The 24,634-nt window shown below is 47.2% G+C and overlaps 1 protein-coding gene across 1 annotated transcript; it reads left to right on the top strand.

Moving 5' to 3' along the window:
• Positions 1-22,815: 22,815 nt before the first annotated feature.
• LOC123089375 (inorganic phosphate transporter 1-2) lies at positions 22,816-24,393 on the top strand. Its single transcript, XM_044511073.1, has one exon. It carries the CDS (start codon positions 22,816-22,818, stop codon positions 24,391-24,393), a length of 1,578 nt encoding a protein of 525 aa, XP_044367008.1.
• The last annotated feature ends 241 nt before the right edge of the window (positions 24,394-24,634 follow it).

Raw genomic sequence — 24,634 nt, 5'->3', positions numbered from 1 at the left:
AGACTGCTCTTAGAGGGGAAGACCACAGCGAAATCAAAATCAGACAACTGTCGGATCTGCCAATCCCAGCCCCCATCGTCCCATAGTTTGAGCTCGTCCAAGAGGGTTTGGGTGGTGATTTTTTGGTCTTTGATCGAGATGATCGCGGCGTTGGAGAGCGCAGGAGCCACTGCCACCTGAGGGATATCACTATCAAGCGCGAAGAAGGAGCAACCAGGGAGGCCTTGACCAAAAAGCTTAAAAGATGCAGATTTGCGACGGTTTTGGCAGTTCACGGTCAGATGGTCGTCCTCTCTACAGATCAGGCAGAACGGGGGATTGAAACAGCGGGATTGGAAGTGACCAGGTTGGTGACAAGCGAAACATGTGAGATTAGGGTTTGGAGGTTGGAGAGGTGGAGGAGATGGACGGGCCGGTGGAGGAGGAGGAGGGATGATCCCATCGCCCAAGGTGCCAGAGGACGAGCCAGGACCAGACTCTGAAAGCCGACGACCAAGGGAGCCAGATCCACCGCCCCCACGACCCAACGAGCGCCCGCTGAACCCAGACGACGGACCGGGGCCGCGGCCGCCACCACGAGCCAGGGGAGCCGGGCCATGCGGGGGAGGAGGAGGGGGACGGGCCGCAGGACCTGAGCCGCTAGCTGCCGCCGCGGCCTCCCATGGATCAACCCCAGATCTGCCCGAACCGGGGGCCTCAGATCCAGATCCCACCACGGCCGCGCGCTCACAGGCCACTTGCTGCCGAGTCGCCTACTCGGACTCAAGCTTGGAGATGAGGGAAGCCTCGAGCTCCAGATTGGCAACCCCATCGCCCGCGTCCTCCCACCGCCGCTTCATGCCCGACACCGCCTCGCTCGAAGACCCGCGGGAGCGATCCATGGCCACCACAGCCGGAAAGGGAGGGAGAGAGGTGGGGGGGGGAGGGAGGAGATCTGCAGTAGGTAGGGATGCAGATACGGAAACGACGCAGGTCGGAGTGAGATGCAGGAAACCCTAGAAATGGGGGGGCGGTCGAACCCTTTCGGACCAATAAATACCCAGTGCAAGCCAGGCCAGGAGGGGGGAGACACAGGCCGGGCCGGCCAAAGCAGAGGAAGGCATGAGAGCCGCACAGGTCCCAGGGCCCAAAATGGAGAGGGGGGAAATTCAGAAATAGACGACAGCGATGGCGGCCCAGCCTGAGCAGACGGCCCAGAAAGGTCCAACAGAAACGGTACGGAGGGCCCACAAGCCTTACGCACAGGAGACGGATCTAGGGTTGGAGATGGAGGAGAGGCGACCGTCGTCACCGCCAGCAGCACCGACACCACCGAGACCACCAGCGGCGAGGCCGCCGGAGAGCAGGAGGGACGAGCAGGGCCACCCGCCCGAGAAGAAACACCACGAAAAACCGCACAACCCGGCGAGGAGAGCGTCCCCGAGCGCTTCCGTTGCCGGCCGCGCCTCACCTGGAGCCAGCCCGAGCCATCCACCTCAACCGAGACCACCGGACGACCACGACCGCCCGGAGCAAACTTCCGAACCCTACCAGACGCCGTCGACTCCGCCGCCAGCGAAGCGAACGGAAGAGAAGCCAGGGGGAGTGTCGTGAAAGGACTTAGTTCTGGAGCCATCGCAACTAGGAAGCTTGAAGGGGTTAATCGGGACAAAGGACATGAGAGGTTTTTATACTAGTTCGGCCCCTTACGGTGAAGGTAAGGCCTACGTCTAGTTGGGTTGGTATTGATGTTTCGATGACAAGGGAGCGAGATACGCTATGCCTGGCTCTCGATCAGTTGTTTCTTGCCCTAAGCCGCCAGCAGGTCGTCCCCTTATATACATGGGTTGACGCACTGCGGCTCACAAAGTCCCGGACGGTTTATAAACAGTGTCCGGCTCGGTGACTAGTTAAGTCTACCTTATGATACAAGTCATACTACTATGGCGGTTTATTGCAACGGGCCTTAAGTCTCCTGTAGGCCTTAAGCCCTCTATGAGCCACCATCTTCACCTTTGGTCTTGGGCTTCTCTCTGGTAAGTCTTCTTTGCGTAACCCGGCCCCTCCTGGGCGGCTTACACAAATAGTTATATCCCCAACATTAGGTTCCAGATTGATTTGAACCTGTTCATGTCAATCTTAAAATATCTTTAGTCTTGTGTCTTGCATGAAGATTTTAACCCGCCGTGATGTCATCATATGGATCTGGGTTAAATCACCGTGACGTCATCTTCAATAAAACTTATTTTTACTCCGTCGTATCTTCCAACGGATCTTTGCCTTTACTGACCATCCCGAGAATCGAGGCGTCGGGGCCGCTGGATAATGATGTTCTGGTCTCCTTGTTTCTCGCGCTATCTCAGTCATTCTTCCCTTATAAATAGGGCGACCTAGGTCTTTCACTCCTCCTTCTTTCATTCATCCTCTTCCTCTTGCTTCCTCTCGAGCTCCGCCGCCGCCGCCGTCGAACCCCTCGTCTTCACCGACTCGGGCCGCTGCATCAACCTGACTCTGACCAGAAATCGACGGCGAACCTCCGTAGCTCGTCCACATCCGTGAGTTCCTCTCCTTCCCCTTCTTAGATCTGTATTGGAACTTTGTCGAGTTTGTCGGCGTTCATCACCGCCCGAAGCAAACCTTCGCTAGTTTTCACCTCCAATGCCCTCTTTAGATCATAAAAACTACGTAGAACTGCTGCGGTAATTGGTTGTGTTTATCTTGCATAGAAACAGATCTCATTTCCCTTGTTTGGAAACCCTCTTCGAGTGTATGAACTTCTCTACCCTACTTTTAGGTCTAGAAAATTTTCTTATCAGAACAGACCTTTGATCTCAAATATTAGCAGAAGATTATGAAACCTGTTTTTATCACCCGGAAAACTTCTTCTGGTAGATGCCCTTAAACACAACTGTCCATTGGTCCGGCTTAAATAAATAACACTGATCTATGAGCCTTGCTTGCTTCTCATGACCTTTCGAATTTTGAACTGCTGTTGATATTTGTAGCGGCTTAAATACTGTTGCACATTCATCCTTATATCATTAGGCCCCTCATTAAGCCGCCACCTTGAATAATTTAAGATTTTCCTCCCGGGTTAAAATTGAACCGGATCTTCTTGTTTTTCCATAGGCCAATTGTTGTCATGGCTCCTAAGGCTACCAAGGCCCCTGTAACTTGCAATTGGGTCCCATCCATAGTTACCAAGAGCAAACTGTCTGAGTTCGTGAAATCTGGCCATCTGCCAAAAAAGGAGGTCATGTCTTATCGTGCCCCTGACCCGTCTGAAGAAAGGCCTCAACCCAAAGAAGGGGAGGTAATAATTTTTACAGATCATATGAGCCGGGGATTTTCTCCTCCCGGGTCAAAATTCTTCAGGGAGGTTTTGAATTTCTTTGACCTTAGACATCAAGACATCGGACCCAATTCCGTGTCAAATATTTGCAATTTCCAAGTCTTCTGCGAGGTGTACCTGGGAGAAGAGCCAAGTCTGCTATTGTTTAGGGAACTTTTCTACATGAACCGGCAAAATGAACGGGCCAACGGGCCCAGTCTTGAGCTTGGCAGCATCTCGATCCAGCGACGGAGAGACTGCCTTTTTCCTTATGCTGAGCTGCCGAGTCACCCAAAATCTTGGAACCAGACGTGGTTCTACTGTCAGAACACTTCTCCGGCTGACGAGAAGCCTTTGCCCGGCTTTCGTGCCCTGCGTCTTGAGTCCAACCATCCGCTAGCAGACAAACTGACAGCCATCGAACGTCTGCCTCTCAATCCCACCATCAGGAAGATCAAAGCTCTCTTGGGAAATGGTTTAAACAGCGTCGATCTGGTCCGAGTCTGGGTTACATGGCGAATACTTCCATTAAGCCGCCGTTCCGGCTTAATGTGTACTTACACAGGCGAAAAGGATGACCCGTTACACCATAGCCCTGACGACTTACCAGATGATGTGGTGGATGCTACAACCCAGTCACTGCTGAAGGAGGGCGCTGTGACAAGTAATACCTTCGGCTTACTTCCCTTTTGCAAGAAGAATCCGGCCCCTCCAGTAAGTTGTCAATCTTAATAAATACTCTTTGCTGTGTTATACCTTTTTTGGTACTCATAATTCCTTATTCTTTCCACAGGCTGATGATAACTTCTGGAAGGCCAAATATGACCATGAGGCTGCCAAACAAGCCAGGACGACCAAGAAAGCCGAAAGGAAAGCCGCCAAGACGGGAACCTCAAAGAAGAAGAAACCCAGTGCCTCCGACTTACTCAGATTGGAGGACAGTTCTTCGGATGATGAAGAGGTAATCTTTAAATTTTCTTAATTCCCTTGTCATTACCTGTTTGACATTCTATCCCTTTAGGAGGATGCGGGGAAGAGTCAAGCTGCCAATGAAGAGGTAACTATAATCTCCTCCGATTCAGAGCCTTTGCCAAAGCAAAAGATCCGAAGGGTGACCCGGAAAATAAGATTTTCACATGCTCTTGCTTATCAAGATCCTCAATTTTTTTGAAGCAACAACAGCTTGAGAACAGGAGGCAGACCCGGAACAATAAGGATGCGGAACTCTCCTCCGGCTTACCTGACGTAACCAGGAAGCGTCGGACTGAGGTTATCTCCGATTTACATTCTGTTTTACCTTTAGCGGGCTTAATTCGTCATCCTCTCAATTCGTCTGACTCCAACTATCAGGAAACCTCTCCTTCTTCTGGTGAATCCATGCAGTCGAACATGCCGACTTTCAAAACTGCACTCGGGTAATGTAACCTTATGTACCTTAAACTTTACTTTACCCATGCTTGCATATTCATCCTCTTTCCTTTGTTAACAGCATGCAAGTGAAACCCAGCAAGAGGGCGAAGAAGAATAAGCCGTCCCAAGATCTGATTGTAACTGAACCGGAGATTAATGCGTCTGCTCCAGACAGCTCAACCCATCAGCCGCCACTTGATCCGGCTTCTGATATTCCAGTGCCAACCTTTGATCCGTCTGCTGAAGATACTCTCAACACAAATGACCCGGAGACTCCTAGCCTGGTCAAGACAAATGAACCGGAAGTTGAGATTGTGAGGTCTTAGTTTGTTGAACCAGGGTGGCCTACCGTTCTTGCCAAATTTTCCGCCAAGGAAGAACTTGCCAAACGCCGAAAAGCCAAGCAGGACATTACTGATTACACTCACTTAAGCATTGGTGATACAGTCTCGGGCTATCTGAATCAAGTGCATAATAGCCGTGACCTGGAAATTGACATGGTAAAACAAATACAGCACAAATCTGAGGTATAACTTATACTTTTTACCTGAGTCTTACATACTGTACCAGCCCCCAAGTCTATCGCTTATGAATCAATATGCTGTAGACTTAGAAATCTGCTTTACTTATTAATTGAACCGGTTCAAAGAGAATATATTTAACCCGGTTATAACATGATAGCTGTAAATTTGCAATATACATTAGTCCCCAAGTGTCAAGTATCTTTACTTGTAAAGTGCTTGAGACTTAATATGCGTGACCAGGTATGATAAGTTTAAAATTCTTCAGCATACATTAGCCCCCAAGTGTCAAGTATCTTTACTTGTAAAGTGCTTGAGACTTAAATGTTACCTTACTATAATCCTTACCATAACATGGTGTCAATGCAGGCCACGATAAGTCAGTTTGAATCGGAGCTTGCTGTCCTGAAGAGTCGTCTGGAAACTCAAGAACTTGAGACTCAGAAGGCTAACTCCAAGTTTGAATTCAGTGTCTCTAAAAATGAAAAGCTGAAGAAGAATTTTGAGTCGGAGAAGAAAACTTGCGCTAATGAGAATGCTTCACTGGTGACTCGGGCCGAGACAGCAGAAGCATCTCTTGCAGAGGCAACAATCGAGCTGTCTGACTTAAAACGGCAGATATCTCAAATGGTCTCAGCCATCTTTGGTAAGTTACTGTGCAAAACCTTAAACATTGTAACCTCTCAATGACTATTGTAATAATTACTTCCAGCTGACTGTTATACTTGTGTACACACATGCCCCAGGAGTACCAACCTTAAACAAAACATGCTGATCAAGCTTAAAGTAGTTTATACCTTAGTGGAACAGCTGTACTCCGGGTCACAACGTGCTTTGTCCGTTGTAGCCTTATCAAGCCCTCCTCCCACCTTCTGCAAGACATGTTGAAGAGCCTCGCTTTCCTGCCTCAGCGGATCCAAGACTTAAGGCGGGCGTCCTCAAGAGCCGGGGCCGTAACCGCATTGAGCCGGGCTAAAGCGTGGCTCCCAGAACTAGACCCAACCGACCTTGCCCTTGGATACCCAAGTCTGAAGGAAGACGACACTGTATTTGACAACCATGATTTCACCGCCTGCGTCAAAGCCATACGCCCCGTGTCGACCCTTATTGGAAACGACACTAACCTTAGCAAGTATGCGCCGGCTTATGACAGTGAAAACCGGAGAATTCCATACTCCATATGATCAAATCAGCCTGATCCCTCCAATCCGTAAGCATACTTTTGCCCCTGAAGTGGACCCAGCCGGTTTAATAGATGATGAAGCTGAGTTTGAAGCTTTGAGCGGCATTGACTGGGCCTCGTCAACTTTCCAGGACAAAACAGCCGACGGAGAAGCGGAGAAGGATAACTCGGAGACTTCAAGCCCGCCGAAGGAGTGAATCGCCAGGCATTTTGCAAAAAAACAATGCTTCATTTATTCAGACTCGGGGAGTCTTGTAATAGGGTAGAAAAAACTTTCCAATGATTGTCATGCCTTCACGCATGTTCCTAGCGTTTTAACACTTTCGTAAGCCTCCACTGCTATATATTTCTGACTGTGATTTCCTTGGCGTGTTAATTTTTCTTGCCTTATTCTGCACATAAAACAAGCAAAATTCCCTTGGCAGTTTATCGCGTCCGGGGTCACGGAAAGTATTGACAACCCGGAACACAAAACCAAAAGACTAATATACAAGCTGATTATGACTATATTTTGTTAAACTTAAGCATAATAGCATACCTGCGATCCTTTGATAATCTTTCCGGCTCATATGATGTTCACCCGGCTCTTAACAACCTGGAATGATAAATATTGAACCGGCAAGACAAAAAACATCTCATAATGCTTTTCACAAGGTTTCAGGATAATCAAAATACTTTACAGGCTTCTGATTTGGATACGATCAGTAAACCATTCCAAAGGGGTTGAGCTAAGATTCGGATACGATCATATAGCCCCCAGTGGCTTTGGCGATGCCGATCAAGTGGGTATCGACAGCTATGTTCTCTTTGGTTCGAATACGACCTATGTTTGAACAGGAAGCCCCCAAGTGACCATAAAATTTGTTTAATGACGCTGATTCGAATACGATCCACGTCAGACCCAAAGGAGTTAAGTTGTGATTCAAATATGATCAAGAAGCCCCCAAGTAGGTTTGGCAGTATGACGATCAAGTGGGTATCAACAGCTATGTTCTCTTTGGTTCGGATACGACCTATGTTTGAACAGGAAGCCCCCAAGTGATCATGGCTAGATTCAGATATGATCATAAGCCGGACCAAAGGCAAAGCCGGATTCAGATATGATCCGTGCCCTATTGGTAGTTTCCACCATCTGACAAAAAGACATATAAACTTTTGAGGGTGAAAAAAGGACAGAGGTCCTGCTTTATTACTTTATATAATATATACATCTCAAGAGCCGGTGGCTTAAGTATAGTAAGGCCGAAGATGGGCTATATTCCACGGCCGGCGGGTCTCCCCCTCCAATTTACGTGAGTTTTTGTGCTCTCGTATATCAATGAGGTAGTATGACCCGTTGTGCAGCAGATTCTTACTGACCACAAAGGGTCCTTCCCAAGGAGGGGATAGCTTGTGCATATCGGACTGATCCTGGATGAGCTGGAGCACTAAGTCGCCTTCCTGAAACATTCTGCTTCTGACCCGGCGGCTGTGATAGCGATGAAGGTCTTGCTGGTAAATCGCTGAGCGGGCTATTGCCAAGTCTCGCTCCTCATCCAACAAGTCAAGTGCCTCCTGTCGAGCTTTTTCATTATCAGCCTCAACGTAAGCCGCCCCACGGGGCAAATCGTGCCGGATATCACTTGGCAGAACTGCCTCTGCTCCATAAACCATGAAAAAAGGTGTATAACCCGTGGATCTGTTAGGTGTAGTGTTGATGCTCCACAACACAGAGGGTAACTCTTCCACCCAACAACCCGGAGTCCGCTGTAAGGGGACGAAGAGCCGTGGTTTGATACCCCTTAAGATCTCCTGATTAGCTCTTTCTGCTTGACCATTGGATTGAGGATGAGCAACAGCCGAAACGTCAAGCCAGATATGCTCTCGTTGACAGAACTCTTCCATGGCACCCTTGGAGAGATTAGTGTCATTATCAGTTATGATGCTATCTAGAAAACCAAAACAAAAAATCACCTTTTTGATAAACTGAACTGCTGTGGCCGCATCACACTGACTAACCGGCTCTACATCAATCCACTTTGTAAATTTATCCACTGCCACCAGGAGGTGTGTCTTTTTATCCTTAGACCTTTTGAAGGGTCCCACCATGTCAAGCCCCCAGACTGCGAACGGCCAAGTAATTGGAATCATCCTCAATTCTTGAGCCGGCACATGAGCTCGTCGTGAGAATTTTTGACATCCGTCACATTTGCTAACGAGATCCTCTGCATCAGCATGAGCCGTCAGCCAATAAAAACCATGACGGAAAGCCTTGGCCACCAGAGATTTTGAGCCGGCATGATGATCGCAATCCCCTTCGTGGATCTCTCGGAGTATCTCTTAACCCTCTGCAGGTGACACACAACGCTGGAACGCCCCTGTGACACTGAGGTGATGTAACTCGCCATTAACAATTGCCATGGATTTGGACCGCCTGACAATTTGTCTCACCAAGGTCTCATCCTCAGGCAGCTCTCCCCGGGTCATATAAGCCAAGTATGGCAATGTCCAATCTGGGATGACGTGAAGTGCGGCCACCAACTGTGCCTTTGGGTCTGGCACTGCAAGCTCTTCTTCTGTAGGTACCTTGACAGAAGGATTATGCAGAACGTCAAGAAAGGTGTTAGGCGGCACCGACTTACACTGAGAGCCCAACTGGCTTAACGCATCAGCCGCCTCATTCTTCCGTCTATCAATGTGCTCCACCTGATACCCTTTGAAGTACCCAGCTACATCATCCACTTCACGACGATAAGCCGCCATAAGGGGATCCTTAGAATCCCACGTGCCTGAGACCTGTTGAGCCACGAGGTCTGAGTCGCCCAAGCACCTTACCCGGCTTAAATTCATCTCCTTAGCCATCCGGAGACCATGGAGCAAGGCCTCGTATTCAGCTGCATTGTTAGTACAGGGGAACATGAGCCGGAGCACATAATGAAATTTGTCACCTCGAGGGGAAGTTAAAACAACTCCAGCCCCTGATCCATCTAACTGCCTGGACCCATCAAAGTGAATAGTCCAATACGTATTATCGGGCTTCTCCTCAGGTGCCTGCAACTCTGTCAAATCATTGATGAAGTCCACCAAGGCCTGAGATTTGATTGCAGTACGGGGCATATACTTCAAATCATAAGGCCCAAGCTCAATAGCCCACTTGGCGATTCGTCCTGTGGCCTCCCTGTTCTGAATGATGTCTCCCAAAGGAGCTGAACTTACCACCGTTATAGGATGACTTTGGAAGTACTGCTTCAGCTTCCGGTTTGCCATGAACACACCATAAACAAGCTTCTGCCAATGTGGATACCTTTGTTTAGACTCAATGAGCACCTCGCTGATGTAGTAAACCGGCCGTTGAACCGGATGCTCCTTGCCTGCCTCCTTACGCTCCACCACGATGGCAACACTGACGGCCCGCGAGTTAGCAGCCACATATAACAATAGCGGCTCTCTATCAATGGGAGCCGCAAGAACCGGTGGCTCAGACAACTGTCTCTTTAAATCTTCAAAGGCAGTGTTAGCAGCATCGCTCCAGACGAAAGTGTCTGTTTTCTTCATCATCTGATATAGCGGTAAGGCCTTCTCCCCTAACCGGCTTATGAACCAGCTTAAAGCAGCAACACGTCCCACCAGGCGCTGAACATCATTGATACACGCCGGCTTAGCCAGAGAGGTAATCGCTGTGATCTTCTCCGGATTAGCTTCAATGCCTCTGTTTGACACCAGAAAACCCAAGAGCTTGCCTGCAGGTACACCAAACACACACTTGGCCGGGTTAAGCATCATCTTGTAAACCCGGAGATTGTCAAAGGTCTCTCTCAAGTTGGATATTACGGTTTCCTTTTCTTTGGATTTCACCATGATGTGATCCACATAAGCATGAACATTACGCCCAATTTGATCGTGCAAACAGTTCTGCACACATCGCTGATAAGTCGCCTGGGCACTCTTGAGTCCAAATGGCATAGCTACATAACAGAAGGCCCCAAATGGAGTGATGAAAGCTGTCTTCTCCTGGTCCTTAACTGCCATCTTGATCTGATGATAACCAGAGTAAGCATCCAAGAAGCTCAAACGTTCACAACCCGCCGTAGCATCAATGATTTGATCAATACGGGGGAGAGCAAAGGGATCAGCCGGACAAGCCTTGTTTAAGTCCGTGTGATCCACACACATCCGCCAAGTGCCGTTCTTCTTGAGCACCAACACCGGGTTAGCCAACCACCCCGGATGAAAAACTTCAACAATAAACCCGGCCGCTAAGAGCCGGGCAACCTCTTCTCCAATAGCTTTCCGTCTCTCTTCGTTGAACCGTCGGAGAAACTGCCTGACCGGCTTATACTTCGGATCAATATTGAGAGTGTGCTCAGCGAGTTCCCTCGGTACACCCGGCATGTCAGAAGGTTTCCATGCAAAGATGTCCCGGTTCTCACGGATGAACTCGATGAGCGCGCTTTCCTATTTAGGATCCAAATTGGCACTGATACTGAACTGCTTAGAGGCGTCTCCCGGGGTAAAGTCAACAAGCTTTGTCTCAGCGGCTGATTTAAACTTCAACGCCGGGTCATGCTCAGTAGTTGGTTTCTTGAGGGAGGTCATATCCGCCGGGTCAACATTGTCTTGATAGAATTTGAGCTCCTCCGCGGCACAGGCAGTCTCAGCGTAAGCCGCGTCGCCTTCTTCACATTCCAAGGCCACCTTTCGACTCCCATGCACAGTGATGGTGCCCTTGTAACCCGGCATCTTGAGCTGTAAGTAAACGTAACACGACCGTGCCATGAACTTAGCATAAGCCGGTCGCCCAAACAGAGCGTGATATTGACTCTTGATTTTGACTACTTCAAACGTCAACTTCTCAGCCCTGGAATCATACTCATCTCCAAAAGCCACCTCCAATTCAATCTTGCCAACTGGGTAAGCCGACTTGCCTGGAACCACCCCGTGGAAAACAGTGTTGGATGTTCTCAGATTCTTCTCAGTCAACCCCATACGCTGAAAGGTCTCATAATAGAGTATATTGATGCTGCTACCTCCGTCCATGAGTACCTTAGGTAATTTATATGCACCGACCTGGGGCGCTACCACCAAGGCTAACTGACCCGGATTATCGACACGTGGAGGGTGCTCCTCTCTGCTCCAAATAATGGGTTGTTCTGACCATCTCAAATAACGAGGAATTGCTGGCTCAACCGAATTTACGGCCCTCTTGTGAACCTTCTAGTCACATTTGCATAAGCTAGTGGTAAATACATGGTACTGCCCACCACTCAACTGTTTTGGATGGCTCTGATAACCCGACTGCTACTACTGTTGTCCTCCCTGACCAGATTGCTGCTGATTATTTCCACCCGACTGTCCCTGAAAACCGGAATTTGAACCGCTGCCCGGGCCATGAAAGCCGCCAGCCCCTAAACCGCCGCCAGATCCATGACTACCATCAAAGGTATTGCAATTTTTAAACGCCTTCATGATCGCGCAATCCTTCCACAGGTGTGTAGCGGGGTGCTCCCGGGTGCCGTGTTTCGGGCAGGGCTCATTAAGTAGCTGCTCAAGAGATGGGCCTGACCCGCCGGATCGAGGCCACTTACCCTTACGTCTCTGATTGTTACCCTGTGTATTAGCGTTGGCTACAAGCTCCGGGTTGCCGTCCGCCTTACGCTTATTGCCGCTTTGGTTCCCCGAGTTGTGCTGTTGACCCCTTCCATTACCGTTCTTTTTTCCCTTCCCTGTCTTCTCATCGTCAGACGCGGGATCTTTGGTACTATCAGAATCGGCATATTTGACTAAAGCCGCCATTAGCGTACCCATATCCCTACAGTCACACTTAAGGCGCCCTAGTTTCTGCCTCAGTGGCTCAAAGCTGCAATTTTCTCCAACATGAGGACTGCAGAGCCGGCATCCATCTTATCAGATGAATGAATTATCTCCTTGACTCGGCGTACCCAATGGGTGGTGGATTCACCCTCCCCCTGCTTACAATTCGTCAAGTCCACGATTGACATAGATTGCTTACAGGTGTCCTTGAAGTTCTGGATGAAACGGGCTTTTAACTCCTCCCACGAACCAATAGAATTGGGTGGTAAACTTTTTAACCAAGACCGGGCCGTTCCATCTAACATCATAGTGAAGTATTTAGCCATTGCCGCGTCACTGACTTCCAACAGCTCCATGGCCATCTCATATCTCTCGATCCATGCTCCAGGCTTTAAATCGGCCGTGGCACCTTCCGAGGTCCCTTGAAGTCCTTGGGCAGGCGCACGTTGCGCAAAGCCGGTATCAAACAAGGAACACCACCGGTTCTGGTGGCCACTCCCATCTCCATAGAAGTCGTTGGATACTCTGGAATATCCTGATGAGCCGCCTGTTGAGCCGCCTGTTGAGCCGCCAGCTGCGCCGCCCGCTCGTTCTCCTGACGTACTCGGTCTTGCACCGGGTTATAGCCACCATGTTGGTCACGGCATTGGGCATTGCTTGACAAAGCTTAAGACTCCATGTGCCTGCTCTAACTCGGGCTCCGGTTCTGACGGGGCGGTGCTAACCAAGGCGGAGGGGTTGAATGAATCATATCCCGGCTATAAGAATATGTCTCTTGCTGAGCCAGGGCCGTCTGGACAAGCTCCCTGATCCTCCGGGTCTCCACCACTGTTGGATCATCACCGTCCACTGGAAGAGCCGCTAGACGTGCTGACGCTGCGATTAAATTCTCCATGGGGTTGGAAAAGTGACGCTCCGGTATCGGCACATAACGCGGTGATGCCATGCTCACATGAGGAGGTGGCATCTCTCGACACTGAGCCGGTCCTCCTGCTCCGTTTGTCATAAACTGATTGGCATCTGGCGGGTTACTTGGGCCGGCTCCGGGTGTAGCGAAAAGAACTCGAGGGTCATAATTCGGAGGTAACCGGGATTGGGTCTTCTGGTGTCTCCTCCTCATTACTTCATTGGACGCGTTTAAGCTCATCGTGAGCTGGTATGCCTCTGACTGCAACCGCTGTGCCCGGGCGTCAAGAGCCGCCCGCTCCATAGCTAGTCTAGTATCCTTAGCTGCCAAGGCCTCCTTGGCCTGAGCTATCTCCTCACGTACCCTTGCTACCTCCGCGTCATGCTCATCTTTGTTCGCAGGGATAACCGTGGCAGTTAACAGGGCCGTAAGCTTGTCCATGAGGTCTATCAGCACTTGAGCCGGCGGGCGCACAGGGCCTCCTACCCCCGGCTGCTCCAATCCCGGTCGTAATTGCAGTTGCGGCTGTAGAGTTTTGGCCGGGTTGAGTCCCAGCCATGAAGACTCCTGCCCAATTCGGCGACTCACAGGGGTCCGGAATACTGAAGCCATCGGAACAGCCCCCGAGCACACCATCTTGAACTTGATACAGAGAATCTGTTGAACCGGCGGACGAATCACCGTCAGAGTGGACGACCGTCTCACCACCATCTTCAGGTCCTTCAGAAAGCTCTTTTTCATGGACGCAACCCACAAAGACACGCTTCATGCCGGGTTGAGCTCGGGTGGGTTTCGCACGCTGAGCCGTCTCGACGAGGTCGGTGCAGTTGTCCGGCTCAGGCCCCGGCTCACCAATCCGGCCGATGAAGACGTGGATCCCTCCGAAGGGGACCCGGTACCCGTACTCAATTGAGCCGGCGTCGGGGCCCCAGCCTTCATCGTCGATGTAGATCTTGCCGCGACGACTCTTGGTCATCCGGCCCACTACGTATCCCTTGAGCCCTTCGAAGTTGCCCTTCAAGAACTCAAATCCACCGTGCGCTGGCCCCATGGTGGGCGCCAACTGTCGTGGAACTGTCATGTCAGATGTCCTCGTGAAAGGACTTAGTTGTGGAGCCATCGCAACTAGGAAGCTTGAAGGGGTTAATCGGGACAAAGGACACGAGAGGTTTTATACTAGTTCGGCCCCTTACGGTGAAGGTAAGGCCTACATCTAGTTGGGTTGGTATTGATGTTTCGATGACCAGGGAGCGAGATACGCTATGCCTGGCTCTCTGATGAGTTGTTTCTTGCCCTAAGCCGCCAGCAGGTCGTCCCCTTATATACACGGGTGGACGCCCTGCGGCTTACAGAGTCCCACCCGGCTTATAAATAGTGTCCGGATCAGTGACTATTTAAAACTACCTTATGATACAAGTCATACTACTATGGCGGTTTATTACAACGGGCCTTAAGTCGCCTGCAGGACTTAAGCCCTCTATGAGCCGCCATCTTCACCTTTGGTCTTGGGCTTCTCTCTGGTAAGTCTTCTTTGCGTAACCCGGCCCCTCCCGGGCGGTTTACACAAATAGTTATATCCCCAACAGGGAGGAAGGGAGAACCAACCTCCAGATCGAGATCCGCATCCGCCTCGTCCGACGACAAGGCCCAGAACTTGTTCCTAGCTCCAGATCCAGAAGCGAGCGAGCAGCAAGTAGGCCCAAGGGGCAAGGGAGGAGGGGCAGTGAGGGAGAGAGGCGGCGACGGCAGAAGGAGAGGAGCGAGGAGGGCCGGACCAGGGGACCGAAGCGAAGACGGGGATGGGGAGGAGGGGGAGGAGAGAGAGGAGGAAGGAGGAGAAGCCATCAGTCCATTCCTCGGCCCCGATGGAAAACATGATCAGGGCCGGACCAGGGGACCGAAGCGAAGACGGGGATGGGGAGGAGGGGGAGGAGAGAGAGGAGGAAGGAGGAGAAGCCATCAGTCCATTCCTCGGCCCCGATGGAAAACATGATCAATTATATTGATGGCTTTAATACATACCATTAACAATTAATTTCTCTCGATTTGTCTTGTTCAACCTATGACAAGTTGGACAACACATACACACGAGTAATATGGTTATTATCCACACAAGGAGCTCTATCACTCTATTCCTCTCTTAAACATTTAGAAGGAATGAAAATTCTACTTTTGCGCTTAGACGTTAGATCGATTAACTTGTATCCAACTCGTGGAAGATGATAGAAACCACAATAAATAAAGAGCTCTTTTACAGTACCCACAAGTAAATAAGAGCCATCTATTTACTCTAATCTGATGGATACGATGGTTTGGTACTTCAATATGGATACCTGGGAGTACCATAGCGCAAAGGTGAGGAGTACCTTGATTTCAAGGGTAAATTGGTAATCTAGATTGGTGATTAACGTGGTATTATATGCGCGCCCATGTGATGGTGGTATTTAATTCCCCATGAATTACGGGATGCGATCAACATCCATGCCGGACCAGCCGGAGATCTCGGCCAGGAATCACACGTGCATCAGGAAGATTTGTTAGCATCTTCAAACTATGAAGGAGGGATGCACAAAACCCGAATTTAATAATTGCAACTGCAAGATCGAAGAACTCCAATGATTCAACTCGCTGACGGCTTGCAAGCACTCAGATAAGGCATACGTCTGAGAGGCCTCGCCGGTGACTAAAGTTACCGCAGGCGGCGGATGCATGCAATGGGCCTGCAGGGAGGACACGGCCATGGCTATGCATGGTCACTCGATCAGGGAGGCGACGACAACTGCTCGAGCTGCCCATCGGCAAGGAATTAGATCCAAAAATAAATAAACATTACCCAAACTACCCTTTTAAACCAAGGGTTGGATTTAACCGGTACTCCCTCCCCTACCTAAGGAGCACCAGGGTACTGTAAAAAACCTCTAAATAAATAAATACATAAATCATTTTGAACACGGAAGTAGTATGGATGCCAATAGATTAATTTATACACTAAAGTTGGACAACACATACACACGAGTAATATGGTTATTATCCACACAAGGAGCTCTATCATTGTATTCCTCTCTTAAACATTTAGAAGGAATGAAAATTCTACTTTTGCGCTTCAGAAGTTAGATCGATTAACTTGTATCCAACTCCTGGAAGATGATAGAAACCACAAGAAACAAATAAATAAATCATTTTGAACATGAAAGTAGTATGGATGCCAATAGATTAATTCCTAGGGCATCTATGATGCAACCATGTGATTTTCCTGAATATATTTCTAAAGTCGGCTCGGTTTTCTATACTTTAAAAATTGTCCGAATCTCATTAATATTCTAGACTAATTTGTATTTTCTCATTTTCCTTTATTGTCTTCTGGATTTTATGCCCCTCCCGGAAAACCATTATTTAAAAGTACCTTTCTTGAATATGCTAAGTTGCATACTTAGCTAGCTGTCATGTGTGAAAACTGTTAAAAGTCATGGGTGAAACACAATTGTTTTAAGAACCTAAGGGTTAAGGTTTTAGCTTTGATGGATGTAATCCAAATTCTGCCTGTAGTTGAGAATAATCATTTCCTTTTTGCTCAAAAGATGAATCTGTTGTGAAAAATGGAAGATGTGAAAGCTATAAGTATACCTCTTCATTTAATCATAGATGTTCTCTTATACTCTAGTGTAATCATCTGTAAGTTGATCAAGAAAATAATGAGTAGCCAAACGCCCAAATATCTTCAAGAGGCCAACTAACTAAATTGTCAGGGCGCACCAAGTTAAGGAACGTCCGATGAGCTAAAAGTTCGCTCTTTGTCTAAGAGTTGACAAATGCATTTGATTCAATGAGTCATGATACTCACTGGAAATAGTATGATATCAGATATTTGAACCAGACCGTACCAAATTACTAGCGAGAATATGACGACCACACACTACACATACTGTTCCTATCCCAGCTGACCTCCTGACTTTTCTACTATGTATACTTTTATGGTAAGCCAATTATAATCACCATCAAAGTATGTTTTGAATTCATCATAGTGAGAACTGCCAGCACCTTAATAATCATGGATTATCTGTTGAACAACTGTAGGAACAACAACTTAATAACTGGCTTGCTCAACATGCAGCTACTCCAGGCAATGGCAATGCTTGTGGTAACCAAGGTTTTGACATTCATGATGTTGATGTTCAGATCGAAGACGTATGGGGCGGGGGGCATGTCCACCCTGCACCACCTGCTCCTCCCGCTCTTGTTAACTATCAAGTGTGGCTTGAGGCAGAAGGCCTTCAGGTTTACTTTGGTGTGCCTCCGTCACATAACATGGTTGATAGACCGACAATAGCGTGGAATGACTCTAACTGACATTGCAAGCTCTAGCTCAAGTGACATTGCATTTGGAGTGGCACCACCTGTTTGTAGGATCAGCGAGACATTTGGAGTGTCACTGTGTCAGCCGCTGAAGGCACAACCGTTCTAGTGCTTCCAAAGCTCCCATGCCACTATAATAATCAACGAGTTTCCCTTTCGCATATATGTAGGAACGCCCTTGAGGACATGGCACCGGCAGCTTGAAAAACAGACTGCTGATTTTTTTTGAGTTTTGCTATCAAGATGTTTGATTTGTTTTAGTTTTAGTTTTAGCTAGCAGTAGGTATTGAGACGATTTGCTTAGAGGATAGTATGGTCAAAACGACAATAAACTAAAAATGTCAACCCATTTAAAAATTGACATGGCTGACATTTGATTCACATAATTCAACTAATTACTTATGTAATTGTCAAGCATGATGATGATATATTGTATACAGTGATTCATATCTCGTAGTCATGAAACTGACATTTTGGAGTGAGTTTCTTGAAATATTAACTTAAAAGAGGATAGTACATCGGTGGATTTCTTGAAACATTAATTTAAGCATAAGTCCTCTCATGTATACTGGTGGATAGTTGCATGAAAGTGGCATCTTGGAGTGAATTTCTTGAAACATTAACTTAAAAGAGGATAGTATGGTCAAGCGACAATAAACTAAAAATGTCGACCCATTTAAGATTTACATGGCTTGCATAATTCAACTTATTACTCATGTGGTTGGTGGACCTTAAGCATAAGTCCTCTCCTGAATATTGGTGGATAGTTGCATGGAAGTGGATTTTGGACTGAATTCACGAACCATTAACTTTGCAGCTTGCAAGTAACAATGGCACCTTAGATTAATGGACCTTACCCAAAAAGGGTTTTTTTTACGAAAAAGATTAATGGACTTTAAGCATACGTCCTCTCATGTATATTGGTGGATAGTTTTAGCTAGCAGTCGGTATTGAGACAATTTGCTTAGAGGGGTAGTATGGTCAAAACTACAATAAAATAGAAATGTCAACCCATTCAAAATTGACATGGCTGACATTTGATTGCATAATTCAACTTATTACTTATGTAATTGCCAAGCGTGATGATGATGGATTGTATATAGGAGCTGCATCTCATTGTCAGAGTGGTTGCTTTGAGGAAGTAACATTACCTGAGTTTGCAGCTAACAAGTAACAATGACGGAGTGACCTTAAGCATAAGTAGTCTCCTTTATATTGGTGTATAGTTAATGAAGTGACATATTTGAGTGAATTCCTATCAGGGAACCACACTTATTAGGAAACCGTGGTCTTCATTCACATATTGCATGCTGTTTTCTTATTTTACCGAGGGAAACTAACTGTGTTCCTGATGGATAAGCTATGGCTGTTACATTCTAGAACAAATGCTAGGCAGGTTCATTGATTTTTTAATGTATTGTGGAAAAGAAGTTTAGAATGATATCTAAGTTACTTAAATTCTATTACAAGGTGGTTGCTCAAATAAACATTTCATCTAACACAGTGATATGTTTATTTAGAGCACGATTAAGAAAAAATGATTTAGCGAGAAAATATCTACAGTCGTTGGTTCTACTAAATGGGATCATCATACTTCAACAAAAATAAAAATGAGCTTCCAGTAACCGCCGGAGGGCCAAACATCTGTTGTGTTTAAAAATAGCTGATGAATGACATAATCAACATCTACTCCCTCCTTCCTTTCCTAAATTTAAGTCTTCCGAAGATTCCAATATGGACTACGTACGGAGCAAAATGAGTGAATATACATTCTAAAATATGTCTATATACATCCGTATGCAATCCATATAAAAATCTCTAAAAAGACTTATATTTAGGAATGGAGGGAGAATACATATGCAGTGCAACTTCATATATTACACAATGTTAGAATATATATTGGGTTTAAAGATATGTATTAGGAGTTAGAGATAGAATAGGATTAAACATGTAGGACTTGCTCTCTACTTCAAATCTCTCTCCTCATTGCACTCAATATATACCCCATTATGAGGGTCAGATCAATACAATAACAATTTCAGACATCCTACAATTTCTACACACAAAACATTCCTATCCCACTAGCTGTCCTTTTTGTTTCTCTAATATTTATCACGATAACTATAATCGATAAATGAAATGTTCTGGATTCCTTCTAGTGAATATTATCAAGTAGTATGAGCGATCATTTGCATATCTCACTGACTGGACGGAACTTTATTTATGCTATCTCACACTACTAATTTCTTCATTAAGCTGTCATTGATAATTTTATTTATTATACCAAGTTTGCGGTTGTTCTGCTGCCATGCTATTTACTTATTTTAAAGCTGTTGTAGATAACAAATGTTGTTATAGATAAGAGTTTGATAAATTCTCTCCGGATCAATGACTTTGCTCTTATACAGTTCGTCCAAACATTTTTAATCACGTAAACTACGACACCATGAGTTCCACAGGTAAGATGGCAGGAGTGGAGACCCTTATAGCTAGCCTTAAGATGGTAGGAGTGGAGACCCTTATACAGCTCTTATATTAGTTTAGCTGTAGCCCTTTATAATTAAGACTGTATTATCGTGGAGACCAACATCATGTGAAGGCTGTCTACACTGCAAATTAGCACTACAAACTAGTGACAAGTTGGCAAGGTTCCACCGCATATTCGGATCTTCACATAATTTTCTCCCGCCGAGAAGATCTTAAATAAGCTAAGTACTGTCTGCATCAGGTTCTGCTCTCACGATGATCTAATGCCGCAGCTATATTATGAGCTGTGATTCGCTGGACCGATTGCAATTTGGCAAAGAGAAACGAAGAAAGTGGGAGGATGCAAGTCAACAATTTAAATATTACGGAGCGCGGCTTTCAATGCTGCGCTCTTGCTGTTTAATCTGCATATGTTTAGGAGTAGCTTGTTACAAAAAACTGTTTAGTAGTTTTCATATTTCAGATGAACAATGTTCTACATATGACTGCTGCATGCACCTAATATCCTTCACGAAAATTTCTTCATGTTTCCTGTGTTACAACCTACAACCAAACAACTTCTAATACATCCCTTTCAAAAAAAAACAACAACTTCTAATACATATCCCTTGTTTTCAGTTCATGTAGGATTTAAGTCAAATGACACAAAGTACAAGACATCTTTAACACCATGCACCTAATCCTTCAAGATTTTTTTTACATTTGTCCTGTGGTACAACCAAACAATGTCTATACAGATTCCCGTGTTCTATATTCATGTAGAATTCAAAATTATATGGCGTCACAATTCTACATATTTGCTATGCGTTTTTAGTATCATGTGGACCAACGAGACCCTTAATCTGTATATGTCTGTTAGTTTATATATGTAAAATGATCAATGTTCTGGAACATGTGGGTGCTGCATTCTATTTTGTTCTTAAGCATATCTGAATTCTTAAATTGGGTCTAGCAAGTGTTGAAAAACAATCTCAAAAGTTTTATTTGTATGAGCATGACAAGCTATCTCAGAAATACTCCCTCCGTTCGGAATTACTTGTCGCAAAAATGGATGTACCTCTAAATATATCCATTTCCAAAACAAGTAATTCCGAACGGAGGGAGTACGAAAGAAGAAGAAACGTATGTGGCTGTGGCAGGACCTAGCACTGCATATCCATTTATCATCGAAGTTTCTTTTTAATTTCCTCTGGTTTACTGAAATTGGCAGAGTGCCTACCTTCTTCCTGCCATACCATGTAGGTATCGAGGAGAGAACAAATTAACCCCATATTTCAAGAAAGGTCACCTGTTCCATGCTAGTAGGGAGAACGTAAGATACAACTCATCGTATAATCTTGACCTTTTCTTGCAAAGCTTGCTTGTGTCTGTACAATCTGTTCCTTTCAGGTATATTCCCAGCATAACCATGATCTGGTTTCAGTATTTTTCTTCCCGCAATTCTATAGTACTGAAACTCGAAGGTCAAACCTGAATGAAAACTAAAAGTTGGTATGTCTTAATCTTTCTAATAATAGAAATGTACCCCAACATAGCTGTAGCTCTCAAGGCAAGACATTTGACTCTGCGTATAATTTTTGTAAGAACCATCTTGATAATTGTTGACACCAGATTTTGGCATAGTCAAGAACTTATGTAAAATGCCTCAAATGGAGAAGTGTTCTACATGAAGAAGTTCCGTATTGTCGATACGAACATCTTTGAAGTTTGGGCCATCGCCATCTGATCTCATCTCGAAGGCCGAAGTTGTGTTCGAAATACTGAGATTTTATATTCAGAACACTATTCAGCACATTACGCCCCCAAGACTGCCTCGTATGGAAAAATGATCTACATGGATTGTCTTCGTCTCGTCGAAACGTTCGATTTTGATATAAGAATCGTTCCAATCCAAGTTCGTATGCAAAAGTTAGAGCCATCCGAATACAGCACTATCACGAGCCAAAAGTGGCGCGCCCCACCAGACACCCTGTCTGATGGGCAGCGCGAATAACAGCCTGTGTTGCACGAGCGATTTGACCCTCAATATGAACTCTAATAAAAAAATGTTCAACATAAAAGTTGTTCGTCTCGTCGAAACGGTCAAGATTGCTTTTGGGTTCGTTTCCATCCGAGGTCGTTTACCACCTCAAAAATTACCCGCAAGGTGCAGCCAGTTTAAACCGAACAGTTTTGGAAAGTTCGAACAAAACCAATCCGAATTTGACTAGGGTTTTGGACGTGAATTCAAGCCTTTTCCTTGCATGGGAAGTCCAGCCGCCTCTTATATACCTGAGGGATGATGGCCGATTGAACAACACACAATCGATCAAATCATGTACCACTTTTTATCTTTTATGTTTTCTTCTTAACCCTAGTTCTTCTTCTTCCTCGTTTTTCGTTCGTTCTTCTTGTTGCAGGACGGCGAACCTCGAGGCCCTAGGGGCGGTCAGGCCGATCTAGGGCAGCCCATAGCCGCCGCGCGTCCAGACGGGGTCCCTCCCGGGCGTGTGGGGTTTCGGGTTCTCAAAAGCGTCCGCCGGATTGTCTTGCGTACCGCGCTTCCGGCCGGGTCTCCTTCGACGTGAGCTGCGGTGCATCACCCTCGGCGTTGGAGGTACACGGTGACGTGTTCGTGTGCGAACAATAATGTACAGTCCGTTGTACTAGCAAGCGATGCGGTAGATAGGACATTTTATACTTGCAACTAGCAATTTTAGATTGGCATGCTACAATATATCCTTACCTGTATGCCTTCACCCTGCATTATGTCTGCTATATGTACGTATTAGAAGCACCGTACAAAGCACACAAACAAGAGAGAACCAGAAGTACAGAAGGGGGCAGAAGTTTAGCTGAGAGACCGCCGGCGGCCATGGCGACTGAACAGCTCAACGTGTTGAAAGCACTGGATGTTGCCAAGACGCAACTGTACCATTTCAAGGCGGTCGTGATCGCCGGCATGGGCTTCTTCACGGACGCCTACGACCTCTTCTGCATCGCCCTCGTCACCAAGCTGCTGGGGCGCATCTACTACACCGACCCTGCCCTCAACGAGCCCGGCCACCTCCCGGCAAACGTGTCGGCCGCCGTGAACGGCGTGGCCCTGTGTGGCACACTTGCCGGCCAGCTCTTCTTCGGCTGGCTCGGTGACAAGCTCGGACGCAAGAGCGTCTACGGCTTCACGCTCATCCTCATGGTCCTTTGCTCCATCGCGTCCGGGCTCTCGTTTGGACACGAGGCCAAGGGCGTAATGGGGACGCTATGTTTCTTCCGCTTCTGGCTCGGCTTCGGCGTCGGCGGCGACTACCCTCTGAGCGCTACCATCATGTCGGAGTATGCTAACAAGAAGACCCGTGGCACATTTATCGCCGCCGTGTTTGCCATGCAGGGGTTTGGCATCCTATTTGGTACTATCGTCACGATCATCGTCTCGTCCGCATTCCGACACGCATTCCCTGCACCGCCATTCTACATTGACGCCGCGGCGTCCATTGGCCCGGAGGCCGACTACGTGTGGCGCATCATCGTCATGTTCGGCACCATCCCGGCCGCCCTGACCTACTACTGGCGCATGAAGATGCCCGAAACTGCGCGGTACACAGCACTCATCGCCGGCAACACGAAGCAAGCCACATCAGACATGTCCAAGGTGCTCAACAAGGAGATCTCAGAGGAGGATGTGCAGGGTGAGCGTGCCACTGGTGATACTTGGGGCCTCTTCTCGCGACAGTTCATGAAGCGCCACGGGATGCACTTGCTAGCGACCACAAGCACTTGGTTCCTGCTCGATGTGGCCTTCTACAGCCAGAACCTGTTCCAAAAGGACATCTTCACCAAGATCGGGTGGATCCCGCCGGCCAAGACTATGAATGCATTGGAGGAGTTGTACCGCATCGCCCGCGCCCAAGCGCTCATTGCGCTCTGCGGCACCGTGCCCGGCTACTGGTTCACCGTCGCCTTCATCGACATCATCGGCAGGTTTTGGATCCAGCTCATGGGATTCACCATGATGACCATTTTCATGCTCGCAATCGCCATACCTTACGACTACTTGGTGAAGCCAGGGCACCATACCGGCTTCGTCGTGCTCTACGGGCTCACTTTCTTCTTCGCCAACTTCGGCCCCAACAGCACAACCTTTATTGTGCCAGCCGAGATCTTCCCTGCGAGGCTTCGGTCCACATGCCACGGTATCTCTGCCGCTACCGGTAAGGCGGGCGCGATCATCGGCGCGTTCGGGTTCCTGTATGCGTCGCAGGACCAGAAGAAGCCCGAGACCGGCTACTCGCGGGGAATCGGCATGCGCAACGCACTCTTTGTGCTCGCAGGCACAAACTTCCTGGGCCTGCTCTTTTCCTTGTTGGTGCCAGAGTCTAAGGGCAAGTCGCTCGAGGAGCTCTCCAAGGAAAACGTCGGCGACGACGACACCATTGCTGTGACTGGTGTCTAGAGACATGCATGTGTACTTGCACACTCGTGCATTGTTGGTGTGCTTGATTTGCTTTTTTGTATTCTATTATTGTTTTCTTTGCCGCGACCACATTCTAAATTTCTAGTGTTGTAATGGTGACAATGTAATGCGTACACTGTAACAGTGATTCAAATTTCAATTCTGAAAAAATAAAAATATCATTTGTACTCCCTCCCATTGTTTCCCATGTCATCAATTATATTTAAGGTTTTGCGCCCGT

The sequence above is a fragment of the Triticum aestivum genome, chromosome 4B (assembly GCF_018294505.1).
Source record: "Triticum aestivum cultivar Chinese Spring chromosome 4B, IWGSC CS RefSeq v2.1, whole genome shotgun sequence".
Taxonomy (NCBI): Eukaryota; Viridiplantae; Streptophyta; class Magnoliopsida; order Poales; family Poaceae; genus Triticum; species Triticum aestivum.
Note: the sequence above shows the minus strand (reverse complement) of the source record. Positions and strands in the feature narration are given on the sequence as shown.

Excerpts from the sequence above, each read along its gene's own strand:
- LOC123089375 (XM_044511073.1), top strand. The coding sequence starts at position 22,816 with ATGGCGACTGAACAGCTCAACGTGTTGAAAGCACTGGATGTTGCCAAG.